This window comes from Sciurus vulgaris, assembly GCF_902686455.1.
Source record: "Sciurus vulgaris genome assembly, chromosome: 10".
NCBI lineage: Eukaryota > Metazoa > Chordata > Mammalia > Rodentia > Sciuridae > Sciurus > Sciurus vulgaris.
In genome coordinates this window covers 49,207,570-49,224,943 of record NC_136470.1, presented here as the reverse complement: position 1 = coordinate 49,224,943, position 17,374 = coordinate 49,207,570, and the positions used below count along the sequence as shown (strand labels likewise).

The following is a 17,374-nucleotide window of genomic DNA, read 5'->3' as shown; positions in this document are numbered from 1 at the left end:
GAATAAATAAGAAATAATTGAATAAATAAATGGGAAAAAGAAATAGTTCTTTCTTACAGAGAAATTTCAATAAAAATATATTAAGAGAATAAGGGATGATAAAATTATGGCATTTGCAGGCAAATGGATGAAATTGGAGAGTATCATGCTAAGTGAGATAAGCCAATCTCAAAAAACCAAAGGTCGAATGATATCGCTAATAAGTGGATGATGACACATAATGGGGGGAGGGAAGGGTTAGTGTTAGGGTTAGAGTTAGGGTTAGGGAGGGGGGCAAGAATGGAGGAAGGAAGGACTGTATAGAGGGAAAATAGGGGTGGGAGGGGTGGGGGGAAGGGAAAAATAATAGAATGAATCAAACAACATTACCCTATGTAAATTTATGATTACACAAATGGTATGCCTTTACGCCATGTACAAACAGAGAAGCAACATGTATCCCATTTGTTTACAATTAAAAAAAAAAAAGAGAATAAGGTAAACAAAAAATCTTCGCAGTAATAATTGTTGCAGAAAAGAACTACCAATTATTGCTAAGAATTAGTGAGCAAAGTTTGAGGAAAAAGAGGTATGTGCGTAGCCTTGAAGTATCTTCCCCAAGATAGATAGATATTGTTTACAAAGGAAAAAACAGCAACTTTGTTGTGGAGAAAATTGGCAGATACTGCCTAACCAGGAGACCAAGGCTGACATGACATCATTGGTAAAAACCACAATAACATTCCCTGACACAATACATTGAGAAGCACATACTGCTACTGTGGTTCTGGCCAAAAAAATGCATAAGTTCAATAAAATCATAAGGAAATAATAGAAAAATCCAAACTGAGGGATATTCTGCAAAATGCGTGACAAGTATGCATCAAAAGTGTGAAAGTCATGAAGGAGAAGGAAAGAATGAGGAACTGTCACCATCAGGAGACATAAAGACTAAACACAATATGGAATCTGGGCTTGGCTCCTGGACTTGAAAAAGGACATCAGTGAAAAAAATTGGTGACACCGAACAAAGTCTGTAGTTTAGTTAAATGTATAGTACTGATGTTGATGTCTTAGTTTTGGCAACTGTATCATAGTTATATAAGATATTAACACTGGGAGAAGCTGTAGGAGGAGGAACATAGGAATTAACTCCATTAAATTTTGCAACTATTCTGTATGTCTGAAATTATTTAAAAAATTTTTTAAAAAAATAAATGGATAAGACTGGCATAGTTATATTGTGTTTTGTATGTTTACAAAGTGCTACATACATTTGTGGGTCTTCATAGCTGCCACTGCTACCCTTCATGATGGGAACACACTTCACAGTTTACAAATATGCTCCTCATATACCATTTCATAGAAATCTTGTGAAAATTCTGTGAATATTTCACAGCTGATGAGACTGAGGCTCAGAGAGGGAAGGGGCTTGCCTCAGGTTGCCCAGCTTCTCTTCCTTTTCTTTTGCATAGCACAGCAAAGTATAGTGGGTGAGAGGAAAAACTCAGTCTGTTCAACAAAGATCACACAAAAGCTCATGATTCTTTATTATACAAGAGAGATAGCAAAGGAGAAATTCATTTCTGTCACAGAATCTCGGGCAAACATTCCCAGTGATCTAATTGATGATACAACTAACGTAATAAAAATAGCTAATATTTACTGAGTGCTTACAATGTACAGCACCTTTAAATATGATGCAAACTTCACTGCGAAAATCTTCATTAGGACCAGGTTAGAAAAGTCCCAGTTTCAAGGATTCTGACTTGCACAGGCTGAGTACTCCCATTTCTAGAAGTTCAAAAACCTCCTTTTTTATCTAATGAGAGAAAAGACCAAAAAAAGAAAAAAAAAATAAATTTAAGATCAAGCAAGGATGGTGAAAACATCTGGGTTCCCGGGTATTTACACAGCTGTTATGGCCAGTATCAGAGAGGAACAGTCCTGATCAACCTGATTCAGAGTTGAAATAGTCACACAAATAAAGGAAGAGGTATTAGAGAACACATCAGTTTCTTTAAAGTGCCCTTTTGTTTGTAGCCATTCAAAATACATGCCATACAAACATGGCTCAAGGACTCCAAAGTGTGCTTTCTGTAAACCAGGTCATAGCAATACTCTAATATAGGATTTTATTGCCTTAGGATAATTGCTAATGATGTCAACACAATACCTGATGACAAAAAAATTCTGACATTATTTCTCATTATTATAACTAAACAACTAGTAGATTATTCAGATTTAACATTATAACTGAAATCATTAAATAGGGTCTCATTCGTCTGATATAAAATTTGTTAAACTAGTTTTTAAAAAGCTGATCTGTTCAGAGGCAAAATGCATGGCTCTGTGTGTCTGGAGAGAGGATGGGGGGGTAAGGGGTGGGTAGAATTGAACAAATTGTCTTGTTTTTTACCCCAGACTGATGACTGATAATAACGTACCAATCAATTAAAATCAGGTTTGGTCAATCTGGAGATATAGTTTTATGTGGTAAATTATTCAGCATGTCTAGAGGAGCAATTCCAAGTCTCTTCCATAATTACTGCCCTGATTTATTTCTGGTTGGTGACTGGCAGTCATGTTTATTACTATGCAAACCCTAGACTGAAAAACTGGCCCCATGGTAATATGGTGGGTGGCAAAATCAATTTTTTACATTATGATGATAATGGACTGCTTTCATAAATATATAATGAGCTAAAGCTGTACTCATAAAGGCATTCAATCTTAATCCATTGAGATACGAAAAATTTCCCCACCCCACAAAACCAAAATATCTTTCTAAATTAAGTAATTGGTTTTTGGGAATGAGGAGATGTTGGCAGAGATAAGTATGTGTCTCCCATTCTCCCACCTTGGCCAAAAGTGCACACATAAGAATAAAATCAGGCAAAGATGATTGTGTCTATGAGGAAAGGTACAGGAAAAGTGCCAACTGCTTCAGATCATCCTGATTCTCAAAGGCAAAGTACAGATATTGTCCTTCTAGGACAGAGGCCCTTGGTCATTTAATGAGTGACAAAGAGGACTCCCATAAAACACAAAGAATACAGTTCTGTCTAAGGGGTTGAGGTGGCCTTCATAATTGTAGTTATCTCAGAGTTAAAAGATAGAAATCATGTCAAAAGCCAGAATGTGTTGGCTCTCCATGTCAAACACGTTATTACAATGTTTGAACTCAAGTAGGGATTGGAAATAAACAAACAAAAAGGATGAAAGGTCGTTGCTGATTATGTAGTACCTCAGGAATGTCCATCATTCTCCTCAACTTCTGATCTCTCCAGTTCCAGTCAAAAACCAGAAACTTTAAGGGGTTCAAATTAAGGCCACCTGAAAGAGACAGTGAGAGTGGCTGTAGTAAAGACCTCTGGACATAAGCTTATTACAATGATTATTTATTCTGGTTGCTTTTTGACTTGCTTGCTGTCTTTTCCCCTAGCAACTAATCTCTGCCCATTAAGTGCTGCCTTTGCCTGATGGAAAGCAAAAAAGTCCTCTGGGATTTCTCTCCTTTCAGTCTTACCATTGCTACTGAAAAAAAGCAGAGAAGCTGCTCTAGCTAAGCTTATTGAATGCTCCTGTGCTGACCAAGACTCCATTTCATGAAGCCTGGAAGGTGCGGCCTCCTTTTTGAAAGGACTGGATCAGGTATATCCTGGGTTAGGTACAGAGGCCCTTGGAATCTACATGACTTTGCGGAGGTGAGTGGGGAGGAGGAGGAGGACAGGGTTGGGTGCTTTGTTTTAGACAGAAAAGGAAGTCCACATGAATTGCTCTATTCATTCAGATATCCTTTGATGAGGCTGGAAAATCACTCAAGGCCTCCTTCTCCTCTTTTTCCTTCTATCTAGAAGACAATTACCGAATGTGAGGACCTTCAGAGGTCTGTTTTTCCTACTGCTCCAAGTTGAAGACAGTACCTGAAGACCTCTTTAGACTGCAGCACCTCCTCCCAGCTTTTCCCTTGGCTACTTCAATATTTCCCTCTCTCCTCCAAGTAGCTTTTCATAACTGAAGTGCTTAGCAGCGGGCAGTGGCAAACACCTGCTTGTTATCCCAGTGATCCAGGACAAAGAGGCAAGCAGATGACAAGTTCGAGGCCAGCCTCAGGACCTTGGTGAGAACTTGTCTCAAATATGAAATAAAAAGGACTGGGGATGAAGTTCAATGGTAGAGTGCCCATGGTTTCAAACCCCAGTACCAAACCAAACCAAACCAAACCAAACCAAACCAAACCAAACCAAACAAACAAACAAAAAAACCCCACAAAACGCAAAATGACAAGAAGAAAAAAACAAAACAAACCCCCCCAACCAACCAACGAACAAACTTTTTATTTAAAACTTTCTCTGTAAAAAGCAAAATGCAAATGGTAAGTGGGGAAAAAAAATGAGTTGAGAGATAGTCTCCTCTAAAAAATAACAGGTGGAAGAGCAAACAAATACAGCTCTGTAATGAAACTGGGCATTATGTAATAAGGCTTTAAAACACTATATTGGACAAGTCGTTTTCCTTCCGTGACATCCCAGGGAAAACAGAAACTTGAACATAGTTACTTGCAAAGATGATCATAAAAAATGAGAAAATAAAACCAAAAATCCTGCCATAAAAAACTGATAAAACAAAACAACAATAAAACACAAAACAAACAAACAAACAAAAAAACTCAAACCAGTATAACTTTGCAACAGAATGTTGCAGAGATGTCATAAATGAAAAACGAAACCTAGTCATGACAAAGAAAGTCCTCATGAAACACAGTAAGTGAAAAAAGGAGGCTGCAAAGTTATGAGCTGTAGTGCTAAATACATGAATGTGTATAAAAAAGACTGAAAGGAAATATATGCATTATAACTAATAAGGGATTATCTCTACTGTGTCTTATTTTCTTTGTCCATTTTTGCATTTTTCTTATAGTCAGGAAATCCCATTCATTATGAAATTATAACAACAAAATTCAATCTATCATTGTATAGATCCCAATGTCATGGAATATTGTTCAATGTCTGGAAACTCTCCTGTACATCCAACACCATAAACATCTTGCTAAGTCACAAACAGCTACTAAAATACGGTATGTGCTATTGGTCTTGCTTTGTTAAGACTTCCAGTTTCTAGAGTGTGAGGGCTTTTCTTCTTTGTATGCAGCCTAACACCTGACGCAAATGAATATTAGATAGCCAATCAGATTCAGAAGTAAGTTATTTTCATTAATATACAACATCAACAGCCCTTAAATGATTTTCCATGTGAATTAACCTTCACATTTTCTCCCAACTCTGTAGAAACCTAATTTCAATATCTGAACACCTTTTCTTTCAAATGTAGAGAAGAATGGTGGTGTTGCATGGGTGGCAGGGTAGAAGGGTTAATCTGGTGACACATAAACTATCTTGGATTCCTGGAAAAGGATAGGTGAATCTTTAGCTCAAGCTGTGTGGGAGGCAGGAACCAATCTTTAGATTTAGTGTTTAGACCTAAGTGTTTAGACCTAAGATTCCTAAAGCCCAGCTAATCTGTTCCAAATCTGTGTTTCACGGAAGGACTATAATTGCTATCTCTCATTTGTTCCTTAACTTTTAATGTCCCAGATCCACAAGACAAAAATCCAAACTCTTTAGTTTACTGTTCAGGATTCACCCTCTCCAAAATCTGACTTTTTTTCCAATGGAATCACCTATTACTATAGCTCACAAAGTCTTTGAGAAAGAAAGTTGGTTTCTTTGATGAAACTAGTATTTTTTGAGCACTTAGGGTGTGACAATCATTGTGCTGAGCTCTTTTTTCTCTTTCCACATTTTTTAATTGGTGCATTATAGTTGTACATAATAATGGGATTTTTTGTTACATATTTGTACATGCACACAATATAATTTGGCCAATATCACTCCCCAGAACTTCCCCCCCTCCTCCTTTTGGTCCTTTTCCTCTATTGATCTTTGATTTTCATGAGATTTGTACCCCACCCACTTCTTGTCCTTTTTCCTCTCTAGTTTCACATATGAGAGAAAAGATGTGACCCTTGACCTTCTGAGTTTAGTCTCTAGTTCCATCCATTTTCCTGCAAGTGACATAGTTTCATTTTTCTTCAAGGCTGAATGTATACAGGCCACATTTTCTTTATCCATTCATCTGGTGATGAACACCTAGGGTTGGTTCCATAGTTTGGCTACTGTGAATTGCACTGCTATAAACATGGGCATGCCCGTATCACTGTAGTATGATGACTATAATTCTTCAGGGTAAATACCAAGGAATGGTATAGCTGGGTCATATGGTGGTTCCACACCCAGTCTTTTGAGGAACCTCCATACTGATTTCCATAGTGGTTGTACTAATTTATAATCCTGCCAACAGTGGGAATTCCTTTTTCTCCATGTAGTCTCCTGTGCTGAGCTCTTTATTGACATTTCATTTTTCATAACAATCCCTGAGGTAGATACTGTTATTATTCCTGTCATTTGGTTAAAGAAATAGGCTAAAAAGGTTAACTGGCCAAAGTTACAGAGCTGGTCAATTGCTGGACCTGGGCTTTGAAATCCAAGGTCTGAAACCTTAGTAGGGACTCTTCATCTCAGCATATTGTCTACTCACTGTCTCCTCTTGATGTACCACATGGATCTGCCTGTTCTTTTCTGAGTGGGCTCATCTCCTATACATACATGCTTTCAATGAATATCCCTGGTTGCCTTAGTCCTCTCCATAACTTCAAAGAGCAGTTAAAGGTCCTTCCCTGCAGTGTCAGGCCTCTATAATAATCTCTCCCTGATTTCAAATCTCATAGCACTTGGTGATCATTTGGCTCTTGGCATTGACTGCCTCATGTTGTCAATCTCATCCTGTCAACATTTAGCTCTTCAACTTGGTCAAGAACTCCTTAAGGGGAAAAGTCTTTGGAACCACCGAGGCCTGGACTGAAGGACCTCAGGGGTCGCTTAATCCTTCTGAGGTTCAGTTTCTCTCATAAAAAATAAAGAGTGCTAGTCAGCACTGAATGAGATAGCATACAAAAGGATGTCTAGCATAAAACTAAGTACAAGAAGGATTTCAATAAATGTATGTTTCCCTTCCTTGTTGGAGGCTGCCTAGTCTCTTTCTCTTCTGCATAGAAGTCTGCATATAGTGGGTTTAATTAACTATGGATGATTTTCATCTAGAGAGAAACCAGTTTTTGGGTTTCTGAGTAAATGATCATCTCTGTACTGAGTTACTATATTGATGAACACATTACTTTAAGATATATAAAATAATTCAGGAATAGCTCCAGACAGTTATAAAACAAAGTTCTATTACTACATTAAGGAAGTAACTTGGAAATGAGTATGAAAAGAAATTATTAAATCTGTCTGGTTGGCAGAACAGGTAATAAGATCATCAACAGGTTAGCAGGTTCTCAGTCTACTGGCTTCAAGAAAGTCAACAAAATATAAAAACTCACTGCGGGATGCTGTCTGGAATACTTTCTGCATAAAGTACTAAAAGAGAAATGCATTTGGGTAGTAATATTCCATAACATCTGTATTTTATCCACAGAAACTGCATTCTTTTGGTTTTGTTTCGAAGTTTTATATACCAGCCCTAAACCAGAATGGGAGTCTTGTGGGACTAAGACTCAATTAGCTGGGAAAGAAATGACCAACACATCGAGCTCTACAAACTCTAGAGATTGCAAATTGGTGAACAAAACCTGTTGGATCTACTAACTTGCTTACAGTGACTGGGATTTGAGGTGGGCTATATGGCCTGCACTGTGACTGGGATTTGAATGGTTTAGGTGGGCAAATGCAATTCAGTTTATCGCAGTCCTTATCATTCCCCATTGCGTTATCCTTACTGGTTTTAGAGACTACAGGCTCTGTTTCCCATTGGGAAATTAACACAGAGGTCTAGTTTCTATATATTCAAATGTGGTTTCTTAAACTTCCACACGGGGGTAAGGCAAGTCCTACTTTTGGGTAGAAGTATCATTGCCCTCTTTCCTACCTTGTTTAATGAGCTCTTTAATTCTTCCTGGTGTTCCCACACCCAGGTGCATCACACGCTTCTCCAGCAATTTTACCTGCTCCTGAACCTGCTCCAAGATGGAAGAGAAGAAGGAAAAAAGAAGAGATATTAAGGAAGTGCAATTAAAGGCCAGTTTAGAGCATTTTAATGTAAAGTTATGAAAGTGAAGGTGTTTAAGATCAAGTTCCAGGGTTAAGAAGAAAACTTCCCTAGAAAACTGGTGAACTCTTAAAGAATGCAGGAATCAAGCCTCAGCTGCTGTATAGGAATGACTGCAGAGGGTAGCAAGGTATGCAGAGGCAGAGGCACAAAATTCAAAGAAAACCAGAATGGTTGCTAAGCCTGTCATATAAACCAGGCACCAAAGAAGACACTTAATAAGGACATTAGATGAGGTTAAAGGGTAAAGCTGAGATCTGGGAGTGGCCCTTAGTGGTGACTTACATTCCTATTAGGAACCACAAACTCGGCTTACCTTTATATGTTTTGCAAATAATTTCATAACTTTGCTGTCTCCTCGGAATGCTGTCATCGACCTAATGAAAAGGAATAGATTAATGTTGAAGAAAACTCACTCATTCTTGCCTGTGTTGACTACTTAAGTGTATCTTGCTTTATTCAAAGAATGTGTGTGTATATATGTGCACGTACACCTGTGTGTATATATAGCCACAAAGTTCTGGGATTTTCAGGTTAGCTCCTCTTGTAGTGAAATTGGGGTGGCCAGCTGGACTCAGTGGCGGTGCCTATAATCCCAGCTACTTCTGAGGCTGAAGCAGGAGGATTTCGAGTTCAAGGTCAGACTGGGCAACAAAGGCCCTGCCTGAAAAGATTCAGAAACTGGGGTGGCCTTTTATTCAGACACATATCTGTGCAGGCTTCTAACTTGCATATACAAAGTTAACGTTACTTAGGTTTCCTTGATTACTAAAACACATGGATCTGCCCTTTTCTTTTTTTTAATTAAACTTTATTTAATGTTGGTATTAATGATTCTCCTGTGTAGCATTAGGTAGTATAGCCTGTTGATAAATAAATCTAAACTATTTGAAAAGCCAAGAAAAATAAAGTCTTACTAAGTTAAATGATAAAAAATACCCAAAAATATAAATTAGAAAGAGGATACAATATGTGAGACAGACTTACATCATTTTTAAAGCATAAGGCAAAGATACAAAATTTAATGTTTTGAAGATCTAGAACTTTAGTATTCTAATCATCTATAGAGTTCATATAGATAAAACTTTCTGACTCAGTAGGTCTAAGATGGTATGCCCCAAATTCTCATTTCTAACAAGACCCCAGGTGATGTGATGCTGCTGATCTGAACACTGTACTTTGAGAAACACTGATTTAGGTAAAGTGGAGCTCCTTCTGGGAAAATAATTAAATAAATGACTTGAGAAATGAAAAGTCTACAAAATTTCAAAAAATTATTGAAACATTTGCCCTTTTCTTATAATACAGAACTTGCAGATTTCAGTTCCCTGACAGAGAATTTATCTTCCAACTCTGCAGTGTAATTCTCACACATATTTTGGGTGCACAAGGGATCTTGGAGCAGTACTATCAGTCTGGGCTCTACAGAACCCAAGGGCATCTCCAAAGGTCTGTCTCTGGTGGCCATAAGTGGGAGCTGACAGATGAATGAGCCTGACAGAGAGAAGGGCTTTCATTCTCCTATCAGAGAGCTCCACTTATTTCTAATTTGTAAACTGAGATTTTCTGAAAATTTTCATTTTGGGAAGTACTTCAGCCAAATGGAAAGGAAAGAAGGAAGAAAGGGAAGGAAGAAGGAAAAGGACACAAAGGACTGGTTGACTATGAGCATGAAAGCAGATGGGCATTATAAATGAGTGAGGCAGGTGTGAGAACTGAGGTGATCCAGAGAGCATATGCCCCAGAAAGACGGGTCAGCCAGTGATTCAGAAGTGAGATTATGGGCCCAGTGTTACAAGACCTGATTTTTGAAGAAGCCAAAAATCTAGAATTTAATGTGCACATTTTGATTTAAATTATGGGCAACTCATTCAAAATATTTTAGATATGGTCAACTAATTCAAATATTTTAGACACAAAATACTTACGGGTTAAACTTGGTCCTTGGGCTATTGATTTACAACCTGTGGCCTACATGTAAGATTGGCAGACCATTTAGTTTCTAGAATCTGGGTCTATCTACATTAATTCAGACTGTCAGCTCTGGCAGTCAAGACCACGCTAGTGGTGCCTGACACAACTGCCTTGACCAGATCTTTCTGGCAGGTCTCTGGCAGCTCATAGCAGTGGCTGCTCAATAAACAGCCTTTTATACCATCTGCTCATTGTCTTATTGCAGAGATGATAATGATGCTGCTGCTACTATGTCATCATGGAAAAAGCATAATTCTTAGGGAATTTTTTTTTTTTTAACACACTGAATGCTGTGAATGTGGCAACTGATATTTCCTAAGTCATTCTGACTGCTTCAAAGTGTAGGCCCACAGAACTTAGGGTCACCTCTGCAACTCAACAGGACTTTATGGAAGCGATCTTGAGCACCAGTCCTCACTGGCTTCACCGATACTCTGATCTTTATTTTTTCTTTGCTTCCATTTTCCCCACCTGTTTTTCATTTGTTGCATGTATTTCTATATAGCACCTGAAGTTCTGTTTTGAGTGGGTATAAATCTTTTAACTAATATTTGGGGATAGACCCAACATGGGAATATTGCTCTCCTTTATATATTATGATGTTTTGAGAAATATCATTGACCAGGAGGAACATAAAGTTTGCAAAATAGTGAATCATGCTATGCAACTTCTGTTGCATGAGAGTTTTTACTTACATATAAACTTTCTTCATGTTAAGGTCAACTAGGAAGATAATTTAACATAATTCATAGCTCTCAAGAGAATAGATACTATAATAATAGAATCATGAACAGGGCTTATGCCTGCTCAAAAATAAATTTACAGGTCATTTAACCTTGAAATGGATCATAATATTACCAGGGACACAGAAAAATAGTGAGAATTGGTAAATGAAGTATGACAACACAGGGCTTTTATGCCCCTTAGAAGAGAATTTATATACCGTAAAAGCTCAAATCAATTTGACAGTTCATTTTTAAGAGGTCACCTCTAAGTCAACCTCTTTGCCATTAGCATTTCAATCTGAAATAAGTTCTGTGGTGGTAGTTTTTAAAGCAATGAAAAGTCAATGTGAATTGCTGTGATCTCAGGTCCAGGAAGTACAGGGCCCAGAAATCAGAGAACTGAAGATCAATTATGTTTGCAGCAGAAAGAGTTGAAAGGAACACTTTTGCTTCACTGGATGGGTAGGTGATACAATTTTATGTGTGTGCACGGATGGGGGAAAAGAGAGTTTGAAGAACTATTAAAGTATAATAACTATTTTCTAAATCATGATTATATTAGTTCATCTAGAAAAATAGATGCTAAGTAACTACTGAGTGCCTATGTTTGCACTCTGTCCGTATGACCAAGCTCAGTTTTCTTCATGAGTTGAATTTTCCTTTGTTTTGTCTCCTGTCAAAGCCTGGCTCAGAGCCTGGCTCCCAGAAGGGACTATTCCCACTGCTTCCTGTCTTACTCTTGTTGATTCTTCTTTGAAAGCTGAATGTTACCACTTACCCAGTGGAGACATTTTTGTTTATTCTACAAAAATATAGTAAGGTATATGAAAGCACTTAGTAAAACATTGACAAAATATTTTTAATATGTAATTTTTACATTCAAATTTTTGGTCTATTTGGGATTTATCTTAGTGTAAGAAGTGGGATATGAATCTAACCTGCCTTTTCTGATGGCTAGTCACTTGTTCCAAACCAATTTATTAAATAATCCATCTTTCTCTACTGATTTCTGGTTTTCTATATGGGATATTTCATTTGTGTATTTTTAAACTTTCAATTCTGTTCCACTGTTCTGATTTGTAGTACACATGACAGTTCCATACTGTTTTAATTATTGAGACTTTGTAATATATATATTTGTGATCCAATAGGGATTAATATCTTGTCTTTAGTATTCTTTTTTCAGAATTTCCATGCTAATTTTGAGTGGCAAGTATTTTCTTACATGAATTTAGAGCAAGTTTATCTAGTTTAAAAAACAACTCTACTAAAGTCTTATGGGAAACTGAAATTTGTACATTATCCTAAGTAAAACAGAGATCTTTACAACACTGCACCTTCCTATTCAAGGATATGGTACAACTTTTCTTTGTTAAAGATCTTTTCTCTTATTTGATGTTTTCTTTATGCAGATTTTGGTAAGTTTATACCTTTGTATTCTATCTTCTCTTACTATTTTGAGTCAGATTCCTTTTTGTCATTTTCCTTCTAACTGAATGCTGCTGGTATAGTCTCATTGCTTCTACACACTGTGTTTCCCCATATAGCAGCCAAAGTGATCCTTTAAAATGATGACTGAGATCATGGGAATCCTCTGCTCAGAGTCCTCAGGTGTCATCCTATCTCAGAGTCTTTTGTGTGCAATGTCTCTTCTACCTGGAATACTCCTCCCAGATAGGTGCTTGGCTCTTCCCTTTACTTCACTCAAGCCTCTGCTCAAACGTGGTCTCCTCAGAGGTTTTCCATGCCCCATCTTTTACAAGGAGTCCCCATTCACTTCTACCCTTAGCCAAGCTCTGCTTTTTCTTTACATAACTTATTAGTACACCTGACATTATAATGTCTACTTATTTGTTTATTGTCTCCTCCATTGGAACGTAAATTTCATGAGGGCAAGGACTTGTTTTATCACTACTTTAACTCCAGTGCACAGAGTGTACCAGGTTGACATCTATCAGTTAATCAGAAAGCATCTATAAAGTAGAGCTGGTGAAGCTTCTACCTGATGAGCTCCAGGGCTCGGACGGCAGAGCTGCAGATGATCAGCATCAGTACAGATTTCTTCTCACTATGGTTTTTCTGAAGTTTTACCCACTTAGGACAGACTGAAAATAGAGCACATAAAATTACTGTGAATATAGTAAACTAGAGCCCCCAAAGTTGTGTATTCTCCAAATACCTCTTACTAGTGTTTAAGTAAAATGAAATATAATGTGCACTGATCATTACAACTCTATTTTCTGGTTATTCTAGATATTAGATTAAAATGACACGTCATTAATTTACAACACAAAACATATAATATGCCAAGCACCTAAATTTAACTAGTTTTAGAACTATGTAAAAAAGTTTAGACTAATACATTTTCAATATTTTATGACTGATGCTCAAAAACAACATTGACTAAATAGGAAGATTCTGACCCAATAATGTTAAGTTTTAAAGAGACACCCAGAATAAGACATAAACTGGAACTGACATTTAAATAATAGTCAACATTTCTTAAACATTGTGCTAAGCATTTTGTGTAATTTTTTTTCTTTTTTAGTTCTTATAAAGAGGTGACTTTGATTATATATTTACATTGCTGAATTTGTTGCTGAGAAAAGTTCATCGTCAGAATTGCTTACAATTTAAAAGAAGAATGTTAAATCTCTGTATCTAAACTATTTCACTGCTGGCCACACATAAATGACAACTTGATATGAATAATCTATGGCTATGCACAATAATAATGAAAAGACCAAACCAGACTGACTTTGAATAGCTATGGTCTGAATTCTCAACATGTGAAAAGACTTTCAGAATCTCACAGTGGGTATGAAGTTCACAGAGTCCAATTACCTTATCTTTCAGGTAACAAAATAAAATCCAGGGGGTCCTCAATGACTTGCCCCTGGTCAAACAGCAAATTACTGGGGACCTGGGAATAGAACATGATTCTTTGGATTCCTAGACCAATATTTATAATGTGTTATAAAACAAAAATGAGACCAAAACCGTAATTCCCCAAGCCAGAGCAAAACAAGAATAAATTTAAGTAGGTTAAAAGTTAACATCAGATGAAGCCAACATGCATTTAAGCTAAAAACTTTTTATTTTAAATGTAGTTTTAAAAGTTTTTATTTTAAAGGGAAAAAATTGGTTTTTTGATGGACTAATAGGTGAATAATTTTTTAAAGATCAAAGGTAACTTACTTTCTTTTAGGTATGATGAAAGACTGTGAGTCAAATCATTAGCTTTCAGGAAACAGGAGTCTAGAAATATGATAAACAAGCTTTGTAGAGAATTTTGCAAACACACAATCACAACAAATTAAGTGTGAATGATATATAGTTGAACAAATTATAAAACATCAGTGAACTGTAGACTCATTATATATTTTAAAGTATTCTTTAGTATTTAAAATAACGCATTGTAGCACAAGAAGGTAACTTTTTAAAAACCCTCTATGGAGCTGTTCATCATTTCTTAAAGTAATAAAACAGACATTCATTCAGCAAGGAGATGAAGCACCTTTGTTTCTCAAAGTCATGGAATAAACAATATACAAAGGCAAAGGGAAGTGGCCAAAAAAATCTAGGAGAGATGAGAACTACAAATTAATACAATGAGACAGCACACTTATTTAGAATGGCAAATGTTAGAAAGATGCAAACTACAAAGGGTTGTTGAGAATTCAGGGTAACTGGAATGTTTCTGTGGAGGATGGGAGTGTAAACTGGTACACTTATTTTGCAAAGTAGTAATATGCAGATTATATACCCTATGATACCCTGATTTCATTTCTGGGTAAATAATGGAAATAAATTGTGTATGGTCTATAGAGGGACACTTACAAGGACATTCACCCTGGCAATATTTGTGATTCTGAAAAGCAGGAATAACATAGTGTCCATACCATGGAATATATATCTATAAGTGTGGTAGATGAAAACATTGGAATACTATGTAGCACTTGGAAGTGATGAATTAGATGTACATGAAGCCACAAAGGCATATCTAGAAAAGTGTGAAGTGAAGAAAAGAACACAAAGAGAGGATCAATATAAAATCATTTAGATAAAATTTAAAATATGTACACACATACAACATAACATATTTTGTAAGAATACATACATATTTAAAAATGTGTACAATGAATCAAAATGCAGTCTGTAAAAAATATAAATAAATAATTAAAAAAATAAAATGAAATCAGAATCCCAAAGAGAAAAAAAAAATGAATGGATGCCTATGAGGAAAGAAAAAAAGTGGAGATTTGGGAAGAATGAAAATAACACATCAAAATACAACAATACAAAGTCACAGCATAATACATTAAAATAAAACAACCCTTGTTGACCATAGACATTTGTGGTCTCTCAATTATGTAACACTTTTAACTGTTTACACGAGATGCATAAAAAAACAATATCATGGTTATTATTATTATTTGGATGTGAGGTGTCCCCAAAAAGCTCACATGTGAGACTATGCAAGAAGGTTGACAGAAGAAATGATTGGATTATGAGATCCTTAACCCAATCAGTGAATTAATCCCCTGACAGGGATTAACAGAGTGGTAACTGAAGGCTGATGGGGTGTAGTGAAAAGATGGGCATTGAGGGTGGGGCTTTGGAATATATATTTTGTATCTGGCAAGTGGAGTCTCTCTCTCTCTCTGTGCTTTCTGATTATTGTGTGAGCTGCCTCCCTCTGCCACACTCTTCTGCCATGATGTTCAGCCTCACCTTGAGTCCTGAGGAATGGAGCCTGCTGTCTATGGATTGAGACCTCTGAAACTGTGAGCCCCCAAATAAACTTTTTCTTCTCTAAAATTGTTTTGGTTGAGTCTTTTAGTCACAGCAGCAAAAAAGCTGACTTAAAACAGTTATCAACTTAATTCTATAAGAAAAAGTTTCTCTGTAAACACAGCAAGTGTTAGGAAGCAAGCATTTCTAAATTTGTATTGTGACCCCAGAACATATAACTCACATTACATGGGTAACTAACTTCAAAAATATTGCCTATTCTATGTGTGGAGGCTTTGTTGGTTTCTGCCACTGTATTTTTCCAAGCTTGGATACGATCAGACTCACCCAGGGAGCTTTACAAAAGATAGATTCCTGGGGTGGACTTTCTTTTGTACAGTGTCTCAAAATTCCTTGAGAGTGGGTTTGGGTTGCGTTTTAAAAACTTCCTTGGAGATTTAATTACAGCTAGGCTTTAGGCATTTAGGATCATGGATCTAAACCACACTGTAGCTCTCAGGCGACAGCAGAGCTAATTAGCTCCTAGAGATTCTGGCCTCAAAACCCTAATTAAGTGCCATGTGTGTGATATTAACAATGTACAGTGCACAATACTAATTGAAAAGACATGTTCCCTCCCTATAGACACAAACAACCTCAAATTAAAACCAAGTCAGACACTTGACAAACTGAGTACGAACAATATTTATTATTTATATCCACCTTATACCTTCTTGCGCCTGTTCCAAATAACCCATGGCATCTCCCTGTCCTCACCTAGCATAAACTTCCTTTCTATCCTTGGACTCATCTGTGCAGTGACCAGGGTCTTTTCTCCTAAATCTTCCAATGATGTCATAGTTTACTGTATCTTGGAATAGCCTAATTTCTTAACTGAAAAAGAAAGGCTGTTTTTTTGGGCTATATTTCTAAGATATTCTCTTTCCTCTGTAAACAAACTCATGACTCGCCATTCTCATCAAATTTTATTACTGAACTCTAATAAAACAATAATATAACCCAAACTTGCTATGGAACTTAGATGAGTTTTTAAAGGTTTCTTCTCATTTTTAGCTCTCAACAGTTCTGGAGAGAATCATGGTTTTTGATGTTCTATGAGGTTACAGAATAGTAGCGGTTCCATTAACTCATGAATTCTTCCTAAGTTCTAAAAGTATGCACTAACAAAGAACTAGCAGGAAAACCGACCACTGAGTCACAGTAAAATTCAAACTTTAGCTAAAGCTTGAGAGGTGATTTTGTTGTAGCACTTGGTTTCTGTGACAAAGCAGTCAGGACACAGTTCTCATGCCAGAGGAGCTGGGGTGCTAGGAGGAGTGGTTTCTACCCTTGGAGCTGTCTTGGCTTCAGTAAGCCCAAAACTCCAAAGCTTGCTCATGTGCAAAGGCACTCCTTCAATTCCCTTCAGGGTAATTTTCTTGGAAAAGAAACAGGCGCTCATGTCTCCAAACCCCTACATAGTTAAAAAAAAAAAAAAAAAAAAAGCATATCACAAAAGAATTATAAAAATCCAGGGAACAGACTGTTCTTCAGCTTCTCAAGCTTCTAAAAAGCATAAAGTTGTAATGGAAAAAGAAAATCAAACTACCCTCAGCTTTTTCCAAAAGTAGTATTAGCTATTCCTTGTAGTCTATAAATAGCTCATCTAAACAGAGGTACCCAAACTTTCTATGGTTTGCTTTTATGACAGCATCTATTTTTTTCCAGGCTTGTGCAAAAGTGTTATAAGATATATCAAAATTTTAAAATCAGTTATTTTAATAATTAAAAAT

At 36.7% G+C, this 17,374-nt stretch overlaps 1 protein-coding gene across 6 annotated transcripts in view; it reads right to left on the bottom strand.

The window, feature by feature from the left end:
- Positions 1–1,512: 1,512 nt before the first annotated feature.
- Positions 1,513–17,374, bottom strand: part of CMSS1 (cms1 ribosomal small subunit homolog) — a 367,164-nt gene continuing 351,302 nt past the window's right edge. For all 6 annotated transcript variants that reach the window (XM_079100568.1, XM_079100573.1, XM_079100570.1 and 3 more), the window contains 6 exons: positions 14,046–14,105; positions 12,850–12,952; positions 8,465–8,525; positions 7,969–8,056; positions 3,227–3,315; positions 1,513–1,801 (listed from right to left, as the gene is read on the bottom strand). In XM_079100568.1, coding sequence (XP_078956694.1) covers positions 1,718–1,801; positions 3,227–3,315; positions 7,969–8,056; positions 8,465–8,525; positions 12,850–12,952; positions 14,046–14,105 — 485 coding nt within the window. In that variant the 3' untranslated portion in view covers positions 1,513–1,717. The remainder of the gene's footprint in view (positions 1,802–3,226; positions 3,316–7,968; positions 8,057–8,464; positions 8,526–12,849; positions 12,953–14,045; positions 14,106–17,374) is intronic.